The 17,271-nt window shown below is 39.4% G+C and overlaps 1 protein-coding gene across 1 annotated transcript in view; it reads right to left on the bottom strand.

The window, feature by feature from the left end:
* The window catches only part of PCDH15 (protocadherin related 15), a 784,172-nt gene that overhangs the window by 21,281 nt on the left and 745,620 nt on the right, over nt 1-17,271 (bottom strand). The window contains exons 29-30 of the mRNA XM_059397646.1: nt 13,062-13,238; nt 1,446-1,664 (exon numbers count right to left, since the gene is read on the bottom strand). Of these exons, the coding sequence (XP_059253629.1) occupies nt 1,446-1,664; nt 13,062-13,238 (396 nt within the window). The remainder of the gene's footprint in view (nt 1-1,445; nt 1,665-13,061; nt 13,239-17,271) is intronic.

Here is a 17,271-nt window from a genome sequence, read left to right on the forward strand (position 1 = left end):
TGATTCCCCCCGGGGTCTCCCTTTGAGGCAGGGGCTGGGATTCGAAGGTGCCCCTCCTGGGTCACAAATCCATGGCACTTTTCCCCATATTTGCCCCTTAACTTTGCCACATACAGATGACTTTCAGAAACAAATGTTAATACAAAAGACTAGCCAACCATTTGGTCTTACTTAGAAGTAGAACATAAAAGTACAAAAGTTAGATTTGTAAATATTAGAATGCTACTTCGAAACACGAGCAGCACAAAACATCGTTTTGTTTAATTCTGTCCATCTACAAAAAGCAGTAACTAAAATGAATTCACGGGGTGTCGACCTGATTACTGAACTACAAAAAGAATAGTAATTAAATTCATCTACATAATGTTGAAATGCTAAGCATCTTAGTATAACGTCCCTGAGTATAACATCTGGGATGCTTCAGTTTGGGTCCCTGCCACCATGTGCCCAAAAGAAGAGGTCTCCTCCCTGGTTTATTGCTGCAGCATTCCTTTGGGAAGCAGCGCAAAAAGTAAGAATAACTGTAAGACAGATTAACATGAAAATGAATTCTGGCTTGATGGTTTAAAAAATTAAAACCATTTGTTCACTATTAAGTTGGTTCATGAAGGCTTTAGAGCCAGTGCATCAGTTGATTTGTTAAGGGTATTTCAGACTCCAGTGTATCAACCTAAATGCTGTGTTTGCAACTTCACATTGCTTTTGTGATGAAAGATACTCTTACAGCATCTTCTTAACCTGTCCCACAACTGTTTTCACCAGTCATTATCCATATGGATATATTTGAAGTGCTTAGACCTCTATCATGAAGGTTCCCCACAACCAGTGTCAAATAACGAAGAGCTTCCTAGACAACCTCGAGTACAGATGCTTACATTAGCTATTATTTCTTCACTACTTCGAAGGGCCTAAGTAAGATTTTAAATGAAAGTATTTGCCCATAAGACCTGCACCACCACAATATCCTGTCATATGTCACAACACAGATTCTCGCAGGGCTCCCCAGGAAGGAAGAGTCCCCATGGAAAATGACATGTGGCCTACTATGATTTTTTAAATGGTTTTGCTGACACTGCGGGCATTTACACAGATGCAAATTTAACGACATGGATACAGTGCTGTCATTACAGTGTGGTCAGATCTCAGACCTTCCTCAGGACCAGGGATATCTGTACATGACCCTTCCTAGGATCCCTGCTACCTTCGCTCCCGGAGGTCGATTCCCCAAAGAGCACAAACACAGTCCTACTGGAGGAGAACATCTTAGGAGCATGGGCACATTGAGTTCACTGTGGGCAATGCTGGAAGTTTGTTTTGTTTTCCCTTCAAGAAAGGCCATATAGCAGTCCCCAAGAGGTCTGCACTATTCCTGTTTTTGGGAGTCCAAAGCTATGTTCGCAAGGCTGGCTTTGGGTCGATGCAGGTTTCCATCAAGGGATACTCACTGTCTGTAGCTGACCAGAACGACCAGAATGGCAGGGATACAGCAGAGAATGATGATGAAGGCGAGTGCCAGCAAGGCCCCTTCTGTGTAGCCCAGACTTTCTCCTCGCTTTTTAATGCTGGTCACTGCCTCCGGGGTCCGGATCTCCAAAATGCGTCCTCCTTCCCCATAATGCGGTTGGAAGTCTTTGTTGATATCAAGAAGTTTGCCATCCAGAAACCTGCATTGTTAGATAAATCATAAAATCAATGATGTTAACAGAAAGTTCTCTTTTATTTATTTATTTACTTTTTTTTTTTTAAAGATTTTATTTATTTATTTGACAGAGAGATCACAAGTAGGCAGAGAGGCAGGCAGAGAGGGCAGTGGGAAGCAGGCTCCCTACTGAGCAGAGAGTCCAATGCTGGGCTGGATACCAGGACCCTAGGGTGATGACCTGAGCTGAAGGCAGAGGCTTTAACCCACTGAGCCACCCAGGCGCCCCAGAAAGTTCTCTTTTAAATGGAATTTTTCAGTATCTTTTAGTATTTCCTTTGAAAGTATTTTTGTAAAATATTTTTAAATAATACAGAAAATAATTGTGTAATATCTCATTACTATTTTTACTAAGTATTAAGTATTTAATATTTAAATAAATTTGTGATAGCTTTTATTATTTTCTTTAATTGAATCACAAGCTGAGTCAGTCTTATAAATAAAAAAAATATAAAAAGAGCAATGAAGGAGAGCAACTACCACCTGTATACACGTATCACGGATATAATAACAATGACCTTACTTAATATGCTCACAGACTTGAGAAAAATAATTATCAACATCCTTGAACTTAATATCACTGTGTTGAAATAATTTACATGATTATATTTTTCGTGTGAATGAATATTCTAAATTACGTAGGATATAGTTTAAAACTATATCCTGCATTTTGTCTGCTTTGGTCTTCAGAATCACCCTGTAGAACAGAACAGTTACACGGCCCTACACAGTTTGGGCCGTGAATCTGAGACACCAACCCAAGCCATCAGGGTCCAAAATCTCCATTTGTCTTGTATGCTGACACTCTCAAATCCCAAACCAAAATGACATTTTATGGGCAAGAGGTGAACAAATTAAAAAGTGTTTCCTGCCTAGAAAGAGAAGACTCTATAAATGATGCAGATAGCAAATCAGTCAGGATGACAGGAATTAGCCAAAATAAGCCAACAATTCTCACAAAGTCTTCTTCTGAATAATACAGTTCTTATTATGGGCATCACATTGGGGTGGGGGAGTGGATAATCAAGGAAAATTATTACTTAATTTATTAAGATTTTGTTACATATTTTGTTTTAATTAACAGGTAATATTTTTCAAAATTTTTGGGAATATTTGCACAATCCCTGTATAAATCCTACAATATTGATATAACACTTCTGCTTCTGTTCTTAATACCACAAAGCCACACCATGTCTTAGGTATTTTTGGTTTTGAATTTTTAGATGTTCATCTATAAAAGGTCTGACTACAGAAAATTAGAAAGCACAAAACTTTCCAAAAAGCAAAATTACTCACAGGCCCCAATGCAGAGGCCGCTCACATTTGAATATACCCACATCACATCTTTTTTAACAAATATTTTTTATTCTTGTACTTAAACAGCATATATAAAGTGAAAACTATTATTTTAGAAATATACTGCATAATATAAACCACCATACTTATGTTGAAAATGGAGAAAGCACAAAGAAATGGGGGAAAAATTTTCAAATGGCCTTAAATTACACTATCCCAATGATAACAAAGAGCATCTAACAGTCTATTTTATCCATTTTGACATTTTTTAAATTTTCTGACTGATCATGCTGACTTTACTGCACAGTATACATAGCTTCCTTATGGAAAAAGTAAAGAGATGACTGATACCAGATACAAATTCCACTGGGTAGTTTCTTACACTTCCTATTTAAAAAACCCAATGTCTAAGATAACTCAATTTTAGTTTTAAAGGTGTATGTTTTAACTAAAGTTTTCATGTGATAATGTAAGGCAGTTAGATTTTTTGTTACTTTTTTTTCTTACAAGTATGTTTTTGTAGATATAAAAATCCTTTCACAGCATTTTTCCTAGGTCATTTTTAGGTATGTTAGAGAATGTAATAAAGATTTAACCGTGGTTCCAAGTGCTAGAATAGAATGGTACCACAATTTGTTTTAATTATTTGTTGGATAAGGTAAGAAGTTCCAAATAAAGTATTTGGAAGATTAGAAGACCAAATATTGTGAAAAATGTCTATGCTACCTAAAGCAATCTACAAATTTAATGAAATCCCTATCAAAATACCAATTTTTTTCAAAGAAATGGAACAAATAATCCTGAAATTTATATGAAACCAAAAAAGACCCTGAATAGCAGGAGGAATGTTGAAAGAGAAAGCCCAAATTGGTGGCATCACAATTCCAGACTTCAAGGTCTATTACAAAGCTGTAATCATCAAGACAGTATGGTACTGGCACAAAAACAGACACAAGATCTGTTTTAGATCAATGGAACAGAATAGAGAGCCCAGAAATAGACCCTCAATTCTGTGGTCAACTAATCTTTGACAAAGCTGGAAAGAATGTCCAATGGAAAAAAGTCTTTTCAACAAAGACTTGGGAAAATTGGACAGCCACATGCAGAAGAATGAAATTGGACCATTTTCTTACAACACACACAAAAATAGACTCAAAATGGATGGAAGACCTCAATATGAGGCAGGAATCCATCAAAATCTTTGAGGAGAACATAGGCAGCAACCTCTTCAACCTCAGCCGCAGCAACTTCTTCCTGGAAACATCACCAAAGGCAAGGGAAGCAAAGGAAAAAATGAACTATGGGGACTTCATCAAGGTCAAAAGCTTTTGCACAACAAAGGAAACAGTCAACAAAACCAAAAGACAACTGACAGAATGGGAGAAGATATTTGCAAATGACATATCAGATAAAGGGCTAATATCCAAAATCTATAAAGAACTTCTCAAACTCAACACCCAAAGAACAAATAATCTAATAAAGAAATGGGCAGAAGACATGAACGGACATTTCTGCAAAGAAGATATCCAGATGGCCAACAGACACATAAAAAAATGCTCATCACTTGGCATTGGGAAATACAAATCAAAACTACAATGAGATACCACCTCACACCAGTCAGAATGGCTAAAATTAACAATTCAGGAAACGACAGAGTTTGGTGGGGATGCAGAGAAAGGGGAACTCTCCTACACTGTTGGTAGGAATGCAACTCTGGTGCAGCCACTCTGGAAAACAGCATGGAGGTTCCTTAAAAAGTTGAAAATAGAGCCACTCTGCAATCCAACAATCACACTACTGGGTATTTACCGTAAAGATACAAATGTAGTGATCCAAAGGGGCACATGCACCCAAATGTTTATAACATCAATGTCCACAATAACCAATCTATGGGAAGAACCTAGATGTCCATCAACAGATGAATGGATAAAGAAGTGGTGTATATATACAATGGAATACTATCAAAAGAAATGAAATCTTGCCATTTGCAATGACGTGGATGGAACTAGAGGGTATTATGCTGAGCAAAGTAAGTCAATCATAGAAAGACAATTATCATATGATTTCTTGATATGAGGAATTTGAGAGGCAGGGCGGGGGGTCTAGGGGGTAGGGAAGGGAAAAATGAAACAAGATGAGATCAGGATGGAGACAAACCATAAGAGACTCTTAATCTCACAAAACAAACCAAGGTTTGCTGGAGGCTGGGGGGTTAGGGTGGTTGGGTTATGGACATTGGGGAGTGTATGTGCTATGGTGAGTGCTGTGAATTATGTAAGACTGATGAGTCACAGACTTGTACCCCTAGGGTAAATAATACATTAGATGTTAATAAAAATAAAGTACAGATTAAGAGTTCTTTTTGCAAAATCAGTATTAGAAACTGGGAAGAATCAGCAGAGGAAGATCATTAGTTTGGGGGAAGAATTCACTCCTATCATGTGGAATCCACATGATGGACCCCCTTCTACATGATTCTTGAATTTGCCATCCCATCACCTGAAGATGGGAAGATTCATTAGTCTTTTTACAGTACAAGAGCTCCATTATTTTGATTATTTACTTTGGTTTGTTTCTCAATTTAGGTAAATGCCCTCATTGTTTCCTGGAATTGTTGATTGCTTTTGAACCCATACCTAGTCTAGAATTAAATATCCATTTTGCTTTCTACATGCAAAACAGTTTGCCCAGGTACAAATTCCTCAGTCCTAACATTTTCCTTCAAAAAAATTGTGAATCCGATTCCCATTGCCTTTTGGCATTTTATTGTGCTTATGAGATGTCTAAGGCTTATCTAAATTTTTGTTTCTTTATAATCAAGTCACTTTTATTTGTGCCTCAGTAGTATGAACACATATTCAGATACTTTTCAATGACACATGGTGACATTTTCATTGATTTTGTCTGGGAAAGTAATGGAGTCTCTTCATTATACTTTTGGTTTATGTTTCTGTGATTGTGACTGCAGTGTTTTACCTCAGAGATCCCCTACAGTTGTCAGGTTGTATCTTCACTGTCCTCTAAATATCTTTTGATCTCCTTTATAATTTGTATTATTATTATTTTTTTTTAGCTTCTTATGTATGTACTTTATGCTGCTAATTTCTTTTTCAGATGTTTTCTCATTTGGGGAAAAGTTTGGAGATTTTCCATATTGAGGTGGAAAAAGTGAGCCAAACCTTCAGGCTTTTGTTTTATACTTTTCCTGGTTTGGGGGCAAAGCTAGCTTCCATGTTGGTCCTTGAAGAGGGATTCTGAGTCCTTTTGTGTGTCTAACTGACCCACACCCAGGCAGTGAGCAGGGGCTCGAGTTCTAAGGGGGAGGCAATGTAGACGCCTACCACCAGCACCGTGGTAGAGAGCACTGATGGGGTTCTTTCACCAGAAATAGGGAAGGAAGGATTCAGGGCTCCTCAAACACACATGCCATTTCATTGTCCCATACAGTTTTGTTTTTTGTTAAAAACCTTAAACTGTTTTCCAGTGGTTTCTGGAGAATATTTCCAGAGATAAATTCCGCCTCTGAGTCACTGCAATGTTACTTCTTTCACTTTGTTTTCCAGTATTTATTACTGCTTGCATTTTGTCCCATGCTTACTTATCTCAGGAAGGAGATCTGTCAGATCTGCTGTTTTCCTGATAAGTAAGGGACAGGTCAGACTAGGTAAGGAGAGAAGGGATGGGGCCATAGGATCAGGCTGACATAATTCAAAAATGCAGTAGATGAAAGGAAACCAGATAAGGGAACAAAGCAGACCATCCTGTCCTAGGTGTCAGAGGTGGTCTTGGTGTAACAACTACTTGTGACCAAGAAAATTAAGGACCCTAAAAAGGAAGTAAGCCATTGAAGGTGTTACCACTAGTCCCTGCTGTATGGTGATATCAATAGAGGTGTTAAAAGGATTTAAATTCCCTGGTTAACTTTCTATAGAAGACCATTCCTAGAACCCTTTTATACTGTTGGTGGGAATGCAAGTTGATGCAGTCACTTTGGAAAACAGTGTGGAGATTCCTAATAAATTAAAAATAGAGCTACCCTATGACCCTGCAATTGCACTACTGGGTATTTACCCCAAAGATACAGATGTAGTGAAAAGAATGGCCATCTGTACCCCATTGTTCATAGCAGCAATGGCCACCGTCACTAAAGTGTGGAAAGAGCCAAGATGCCCTTCAATGGACGAATGGATAAAGAAGATATGGTCCATATGTACAATGGAGTATTATGCCTCCATCAGAAAGGACGAATACCCAACTTTTGTATCAGCATGGACAGGACTGGAGGAAATTATGCTGAGTGAAATAAGTCAAGCAGAGAGTCAATTATCATGGGGTTTCACTTGTGAAACATAAAGAATAGCATGGAGGACATTAGGAAAAGGAAGGCAAAAATGAAGGGGGTGGGAGTCATGAGAGACTGTGGACTCTGAAAAACAAACTCAGGGTTTTGGAGGGGAGGGGTGAGCCTGAAGGTGGGTATTAAGGAGGGCATGCATTGCATGGAGCACTGGGTGTTAAACATAGAAAATGACTCTTGGAACACTGCATCAAAAACTAATGATGTACTGTATGGCGACTAACATAATAAAAAATAATGAAAAAAGAACTAAAAAGAAAAAAAAAAAAAAGACCATCCCTATTGGGACCCCTCTCATCCCTGAGAGCTTTTTCTGTATCTTCACTCAATAAACTTGTATTGCTTTACTCACTCTCTGTGAGAGTCTGTGACATTTGACTCTGTAAGGCAAGAACCTTGCTCTCCAGCACCACTGAGATGAGATAACATTCCGCAGACAGCTCCCTGTTTTCCCATTCAGTCTGCTGATGGAGCACAGGCCAATGTGCATCCCTGCCTGTTTACTTGTGTGGGATACAACTGTCAAAGTGTGGTATGGAAGCATCCGTCCACGCTGCATTCTGCCTTGATGGTTTTCATACTGCAGTGTACCTATGCATGCAGAGATAAAGGGCATGGTGAGCAGGAGTGAGCACTCTACTCCACAGAGACCCCCATCTACATGGTAGAGGCACAACTGCCTCTTTGCCAGGTAGATACCCTGCTTCTGGGTCTCTGAAACAGGTGTACAGAGGAAGCGAGGGTTAACACATTTGCCAATATCCATGCCACTTCAATAACATTGTTTTGCTTAATAAAGCAAGTCATGGGTAGACCAGTATTTCCTTTATACAGTTCCAAATTAAGGACTAATTTATATTCCTTAATATATTGCATACTCTATGTATAGTAAACTAGATTCTAATAATGACTTTTCCATTATTTAAATTTCACTCTTGGGGCGCCTGGGTGGCTCAGTGGGTTAAAGCCTCTGCTTTTGGCTCGGGTCATGATCCCAGGGTCCTGGGATCGAGCCCCACATTGGGTTCTCTGCTCGGTGGGGAGCCTGCTTCCCCCTCTCTCTCTGCCTCTCTGCCTACTTGTGATCTCTGTCAAATAAATAAATAAAATCTTAAAAATAAATAAATAAATTTCACTCTTTATTTTTAGGGTTTTTTTTTTTTCCCCCCTGGTCTTAGGAATGGGAAATAAGCTTTATGAGAGCTGAAGTCAGATTATGATTTAAAGCATAAACATGTTATTTTCTACAATTTTTTAAATGCAGTCTGTACAGTATACAAGCTTCTCCTGTATTTCCTGTTTACCATCCAGAAAGACAAGATTAAACAGGCTGGATGTATAAAAAGGCACATAAGCTAAAACTGTATTTGCTTTTTTAAACAAATACTTAGTTAAGTTCTATTTTAAAGTACTATGATGTGTTTCTGCTCAGGATGCTCAGGGTGCAGGAAGCCTAAGAGCCTGTGGCTCCCACCCTAATGACAAAAAGGTAAAATAATACAAAAATCCTAACTTTTTTGCAAGCAAAGTGCCAAATTCTGAAGATTGACAGTTTCCTCTACTGGGAGATGAGACCAAGCATTGTTTCACCTTTCAGAGAACAAGGAAAAGTGGCTGCCAAAGAAGCAAATAAAAGAAATGAGCTAAAATGTTTTAAAGAATGTATGTATTCATTTCGAGAGAGAGAGAGAGAGAGAGAGAGAGAACACAAGCAGAGGGAGGAGCAAACTCCCTGCTCAGCAGGGACCCCAATGTGGGGCTCGATCCCAGGACCCCAAGATCATGACCTGAGCCAAAGGCAGATGCTCAACCGACTGAGCCACCCAGGTGCCTGCAAAAGAGCTAAAATTTTAATTTAATTTTAATTAATTTTTAGAAGCTAAGTATGTACCAACATGTACCAACCAAAGTTGGCATAAGAGACCCGTGAACATAAAGGGGGGGGGGTGGTTGGCGTTGTACTCACTTGCAAACTGTTTTCCAAGGGCCCTCATAAGATGACCTAGGGACAGGGCTGGAGACAGGAGAGAAATCCCCTTTTAGCGCAGGGTTATAGGGAAAAAGCAGCTGAGGCTGGGGTACCTGGCAATTCCACAGACCCATCTCTCATATAAAGCAAGAACCTTACGCCACAGAAAGAGGGGAAGGAAGTATCCCAGTACCTATGGGTCAGGATAAGCCCACTGTTTCTGGGGAACAAGTATACGCAAAACCCCACTCCGTGTGGAGGAGGAACAGGAGTTTTCTTCTGGACACCCTGCACGGAGCAGAGGTCTATTAGTGGTTGGGAGGGGCAGGGAACTCTGACACCAAGACATGCCACAAGTATGGTTGTAGTGAACAAATGCCATGGGAAGGAGGGGGAGCAAAGTGAGAGAGCCTCAGCCCATGTCCCAGGCATGCAGGCTAGACAAGGAGAACAGACAGCCACCCACCCATGTTGCTGCATCTCAGCTGCGGGAGGAGAGCCAAGCAGTGAGCGAGCGAGTGCATTCGGCCCTGATGGGGCGGGCTAAGAGAATGAAGAGCTACCAGGGCTTTCAGAGAGACCCAGCAGGGAAGCCAGACCAGACACTGCCCAGATGCTGGGACATCAGAAGGACTTTGATACAGCTCCGCTTAGTACTTTACAGAAACTAGCAGAAAGTGAAAAACATGCTTGAAGTGATGGGAAGTTCAATAAAGTGGTAGAAACTATAAGAATGAACCAAATGGAAATGGAAGGCTTGTTTTGTTTTTCTCTTTTTTTTTATTTTAAGATGTAAAGATGAAGAATTCCTTTAATGAGCACATCGACAGGCTAACAGATGTATCTGTGAACTTGAAAACAAGGCAGCAGCAATTATCTAAAGGAAAGCACCAAGAGAAGAGAGGGCAAGGAGAAGAGGAGGAAGACGAGAACAGAGAGCATCCGAAAGTGTGGAGAAAAAGGAATTTCAACTGGAGTCCCAGAATGAGAAGAAAGAGAATCTAGGTTATAAGAAACACTTGAAAAGATAATGTCTAAGGATATCCTAGAGATTGAGACAATCTAAAAAACCAAAAACAAACAAAAAACACAGATTCAAGAAGGTAAAAAAAAAAAAAAAAAACAAAAAAAAAACCAGCAAGAACAGAAGCAGGATAAAAGTAATGTATATTTGCTGCAAAAAAAAAAAAAAATCTAAGAAATTCAGATGACCCCAAATAAGAAAAATCAAAATACTCACAGCCTTGTAAGACAAAGTAGTTAACATACAATTATACTGATTCCAATCTTCTCTATCCTTTTATAAGCTTTAAAGAAAAGTTTTGATAGGAAATCAATTTTAAAAGTCAAAGTAAACTCCTCTGAGGAAATACCTTTTGTTTGTTTCTAATTCTTTGGCCTAAGAATTCCAATATCCTCAAAAGCTTAGATTTTAGGATCAGGGGAAATTGAAAGAATAATCCTATTTCCACTGATCTGGGTGTTAGGTGATAGTCTTAATATTCTAGTATATTTATTCAGTGTCAAAAACTAAATTTTCAACAGCTCTTCTAACTACAACAATATCAATGCATTCTGAGCACTGGATTATGAAATATATCTATATAATTCATGATAAAATGTTTTGAGGAAAAATTCCAGGATTTAGGTTATTATATTAATTAATAATTAACTAATAATATATTAGACTTAGTTCAAGCTTCTAAGGGAAAACTTGAATACTTAATGGCCATTCCATCCTCTCTTCAGTATAAAAAAATCTTGATTTATAGTTATTCTCAATTTCTACCTTCTTTCCTGGCCCTTAGTTATTCAATTGAATTTCTATGTTTACTCTTTGGAATACAACCTAGCTTTGGGAAAACTTGTTTAGAACGAAGGATGTTTATCTTATACTTTCTAGTGTCCGCTGAAACCCAACTGGCTTCAGTTTGCAAACTGTTGGCCTCTAAAGGTTTATATGAGCAATTCAGATGATGCTCATCATTACTTTATTATTGATTTTTTTTGTTTGTTTGTTTTCCAAGGGATTTTATTTATTTATTTGCTAGAGAGAAAGAACAAGCAGGGGGAGGATAAGGTGAGGGAGAAGCAAACTTCCTGCTGAGCAGAGAACCCATTTCGGGGCTCGATCCCCAGACCCCGAGACCATGACCTGAGCCGAAGGCAGAGGCTTAACCCACTGAGCCACCCAGGTGCCTCACCAATCATATTTAAAAATAAAACCAATGTATGTAAAAACAAAGGATGCAGATGGGTTTAAATAAATGTTAATAAGAACAATTCATAGACTACATGTAATTTTAAGGTCTATTTATAAATGAATTTTAACATGAATACAATATGCAGAATTGGCTTGGTAGATCTAAAATGCTACTGCAGCTGGATGTTGGTTCTAGAACTTGAGAGGAACCCACTGCTCAGTCTCTCTACTTAATCACATACTATCTTGCCTGTGGCCCAAATAGCTATTAAATTTAAGTTGGTGAATGACGTGCTTAATAACTATGGCTCTTTTATAATTAAGTTGCTATTATATCACAGTTCCATTGTTGCTAAAATAGCAGCAGTGAAATTTTGTTCAAGAACAGATTTAAATTCAGAACAGATTCCATTAAGAATACATGGCTTTTAATAAATAAATCGGTAGGGGGGCCCCTGGGTGGCTCAGTGGGTTAAGGCCTCTGCCTTCAGTTCAGGTCACAGTCTCAGAGTCCTGGGATCGAGCCCTGCATCAGGCTCTCTGCTCAGCAGGGAGCCTGCTTCCCCCTTTCTCTCTGCCTGCCTCTCTGCCAACTTGTGATCTCTGTCTGTCAAATAAATAAAATAAAAAATAAATAAATAAGTAGGTAGGTAGACATTTGCTAAATACATAAATGCAGCCACATATGGATATATATGTAAATTAGTATGTGCATCTATTTATTTGGTGCTCTTCAGTATATATAGAGAAAGAAAAACTAAAATCTGAAATTATGGATTTGGGTACATACAGATACACAAATACCAATAAATATTTAGGAGACATACGTGAGACTATATCACCAATATTGTTGAAGAAAGAATGCATTTCAATTTAAATGAGAACCGCATTCCTAGAGGTTGGTGGACACTAGGTGTCACTGGAGCGAAGCTGAAAGTTAGAACGACAAAGCTGTAAGCTGTTCTAACATGATTTCCAGGGGAGAACTGCATAGCCGTGGTTGGCTGAGAATTCAGCACTTTCTTTATTTTTAGGATTCATAACTCAAACATTCAAGTTTACCAGAATGGAATAAATAGGTAGAAAGGATGGACTGAAGTGGAAGGGGTTATCGCCTTTTGCCCCACACTCCCAAGTCAAGGGAGAAAAAGATAGTAATTTTTTGTTGATTCAACCTTCAGGAAACTTAGATGAAGTCTTAAAATTCATGCCTGCTGACAACATCACGGGCAAACTGATAGCTGAAGAAGGATTCTGTGCTCTCTGCCTTCCAAAAGCATGATATGGGAGCAGGCATGGAGGTCATCTCTGTGCACTGCCCTTGCTCCTAATGGACCTTCTGACCTCCAAAGTCCCTCCCTCCCACCTGGGCCTGGAGACCTCTAGGCATGAGCCCTAGGTATGGTCTCTGATTTCTTTTTTGCTTACACTACACTTTCAACAACAATTTGGTGGGTTTTAACCTTTCAGTATTTACAGCCTTAAACCAGGATCTTCTGTAGGGCAATACTGTTACAGACAATCAGAAAGGACTTACTTAAAAAGTTCATTTCTGTCGATGGCTCGGTTGGTCTGGGGGTCGATGGCGTAGACAGTCAGGTCACATTTGGTGTAATCTTCCAGAGAAAAGGCGTCCCCATGCCTTCGAGCACCAATGGACTCCACCACCACCTTGGCACCGGGAATTTGATCCTGAACATAGCGATCCAAAATCCTATAAATCAAAGTACAAACATGACATTCTGACAAGCTTTCTGGGGGAAAAAATCATTCTCAACTTGAAATGACATTTAGTAAATGAAAAATGATGACAGCCTGGGTTTTGCTAATGTTTACTGAGTAAGAATGCTTGAAAAAAAAATTCTCTGTATTTTTTCAGCATTTAACTCCCAATGATGCTAGAAACTGAATAAGGTAGAACAAGATCATCAACCATGTCCTGTTTAAGCCTAGACTTTTGGAATTTATGATACCCTTTGAGCTCTATGAGTCTCATTGGAATTGCCAACTATGTTGTACACATAAACCTGTGCATGGTTTACAGGAGTCAAGGGTCTTAGAACCCTTGTGTTCACATGGTTGCTGTTATAAACTATGTGTGCCACCAGATTCTGTGATACATGGTGCATAGCTGTGTACCAAAGTCCAGGACTAGGCTACCTGTTTCCCTCAGGGCATAAAGACTCAGAGCATTACAGCAATGAAAAGTAGGTAGAGATGTTTTGGAATAGCAGGTTTACCAACTTAAGAAAAATACCGCATGCAAATCTCAGAAGCTATTTAGGTGAATACAAACAACAAAAAGATCTATCATTTGGTCTAGAATCAACAATCATCAATAGAAAAGACAAATAATGTTAACCTACAGGTAACATTTTTTTTCTAATTGCATAATTTGATTTTAATCAAAAGCACACATTATTGCCATATGTCTGTGGTCTCTATCACCAGAAACGACAATTTCCGTAATGTCTTTTCTATTAAAAACTTGACATTATTAATCCCCATGGGTTAATATCAGAATGCATATTATTAAATATTTATAGGCCATCAAATGTAAATGAATTGATTTTAATAACTAGACATACAAATATTTTTAAATTTATCTATAGATTCGACCACCATTTGGAGTCCATGTGGTAGCAAAGTCCGCTTCGTCTGTTGGCTTTCATCTTTCTAACTGTGTTTGTCTGTTTGCTTTTAAATGTGTCTGGCGCAGTGCAGTCAATGTCCCTGTTATTAAAGTACTATTCATCCTCATCTTTTTCTTATCAGCTCACACTCACTGGTCTGTTTGCCCAACAGTATCTTTTCTGATGAGATCCTTGCTAAGGAATAAGGATGAGAAGAATGTATTCTCCCCAGAACCTGAAGAGAATGGCTGCTCAAGGAGACACACTCTGTTTGTTCAGCCTGTGGATTCCTTTCCTGAGACAATTATGCTCCCTAACCAAAAAAAAAAAAAAAAAAAAGAGAGAAAGAGAGAGAGAGAGAGAGAGATAGAAAAAAGGGAAAGGGAAAGAAAAGGAAGGAAGGGAGGAGAAAAGAGAAAAAAAAGGAAGGAAGGAAGGAAGGCAGGCTGGCCTTGGAATCAAACTACATTGTACTCTGGACAGTTGGTACAGGTATAAATGGGAAGAAAGAACATCGTGGTGAAGACCTCAGATATCTGGCTTTCGTTTTCAGCTCCTTTACTTACAAAGTACAAAATCTTAGATCAGTAAGAAGCCATCAAAGGCTCAGACTCCTCAACCACAAAATGAGGCAATCATTAGCCACACGGGACGACTGTGTACATTACAGGCACAAACGCTCATAGCCAAATCTCTGCACAGTTTTGAGCACATAGTTGCTGTTCCATAAAATGTGATTATGCTTATTATTAATTTGGCTAGAAAAATCTGCATTAATAAACTTCTCCCCTGCCTCCAATTCATTCAAGACATTTAATGAATTCGTGGTATTATTAAGAAAGCCTAGTTCTCACTAGTAATATTAGCTCACATATCAAAAATCGAATGAGTACGTTGTTAAATATATTGCAGAAGGTGGCTATCTGTCCCAATACTGCACTTGAATAATTTATAACTGCTGCATTTCCATTTACACATTGATTAAGTATGTCCCAAGGAAATCACTTATATATGCATAAACTATGTTTTTCTACAATGAGGAAACTTGTCTACTGAGATTGTGTCTTTTCCTGTATTTGGGGGCAATATTGCAGAATCATGAGTGACTAAAACTTTAAATGTGGAATGAAATACAACTGTACTAACTCCTTGATCACATCAGGGAATCACACACCAATGAAGTCCAAAAATGAATTATGTCATTTAAGGCCTGCAACCGATGTCTTCTCCCTGAATTCTTTTCTCTTAAAACTTTGCAGATCTTCTGGAATTAAATATCTCTTCTGATACAGACAGAGGTGTCCAAACTTGAACTCTTTCCCCACCTTTTCTGATAAATAAATGTTAAACTAAATTTAAACCTTTTTAAATGAGAGCACATTTTGTAAAAATCTGTCTTTCTACTTGTGATATATATCCGTATACCTAAGCACGTCTACCTTATTACCTATATACATGAATATATTACATACATGTACATATATGTGCTATTCAAGAATGGCTCTTCAGCCCTTGATCTTCAAATGTACAAGGGTACATTGTTACTTAACAGAGGTTTTCCGAGCTCCTAACTTTTTAATCACTTACTTTGAACTGACTCCTATAAATTTGTACCAGTGTTTCAACTGCCTCTATCTTTACCTTTTGCTTTAAATTATTAATATGCCAAGCCAATTCATACATACAGTTTGGAATCAAATATCATGAGAATTTACATGTAAATTAAGAACAGCATGTCTTTCCAGCCTGTCAGCCTAAATTATTTGTACACTACTAGTTTACTGACACACATGTATACAGAGACAGAGAGACCCTCAACATTGCTTATCTGTAATATCTTTATCATGGATTTCTCCCTGTATCAGGGGAGAGCTCTGCAATGACTGATATAGTTTGCCATAAGAAATTCATGTAAGGAGGGAGGAGGGGCAAGATGGTGGAGAAGTCGGAGACCCTGTTTCAACCAGTCCCCTAAAATGAGCTAAATAACCACCAGAAAACTCTGAACACCCATGAAATCAGCCTGAGTTGTAGGATTATACACTTCTATAGGGGCAGAAGACTCCAGTAGAGAGGTAAAGAGGAGTGGGAACAATAGGACTGATATCAAAGGATAAACAGAAGGGGGAGGGAGCCACTAGAAGCAACCCACTGGGAAGTAATACCCCAATACAAAAGTGCCCTGTAATTGGAGACCAGCATTAACTTGGAGTCAAAAAAAGCAAACCATCTTAAGGGGCAACTGGTGGAATTGGGGGGCACGGGGACAGGCCTAAGCCCAGGGACCCAGAAAGGCCACCGCCCAGCCGCCACACATGCCAGTGTATGGTGGAGCCTCTGTGGTTCCTGAGCTCCCAGCTTTGCACTGCTTGCACCAGTGCTGGGCTAGGCACACTCCCACCATCGCACAAGGGAGTCTTGTATGGATGCCAGCCAATGCTCTTTAAGACCATAGCCATCTGCCACCTGCAGAGGGTCTCGACACTCCTAGCCCGACTCTGGGAGAACCCAGCGATCTCCATTCAGGTTCCCTTGGCAGCAGCCTTCTGCGACCTGCGCAACTGTGGGGTCTAAGTGCACCCTGCCTGGACCCCAGATCGCAGTCCCGGCAAAGGCAGCCACAGGAAGTGGGCTCCCTGAACCAATATTATATGCAGTTTTATTGGGGTGCAGAGACAAGCAGGTGCTTCATGTGACCCCTGAGACAGTGGCTGGGGATGTGCTCTGCCTGTGGGAGGTTGTACAGCTCAGCAGAGTTTGCAGAGGTAGAGTTTGTGTGTTCTGGACCACCCAGAGGGGAGCAGACTGAGGCTTCTCTCTGAGACAGAGGTCTGGGTACAGTTTGCTTTCCACTAAACCTCAGAAAAGCCACCAAAAGCCGTGGAAGAATGAAAACCTCCAGAGATCAAAAGTCTGAAAAACCTGTTTCCATAGAGCCCAGCCCCTTGATGGGGGGCAGGACAATTCAACCCAAGCAAGACTGACTGAAAAACAATATGGCAGGCCCCTCCCCCAGAAAGGAAGCCAAAAGAAAGTCAGGACAACCACCACAGGGTCCCCATAAAACTGTAAAACCCCAACATCAGGGGAGAACAATATATTGAGCTCCTGGTA

Source organism: Mustela nigripes, chromosome 4 (assembly GCF_022355385.1).
Source record: "Mustela nigripes isolate SB6536 chromosome 4, MUSNIG.SB6536, whole genome shotgun sequence".
Taxonomy (NCBI): domain Eukaryota; kingdom Metazoa; phylum Chordata; class Mammalia; order Carnivora; family Mustelidae; genus Mustela; species Mustela nigripes.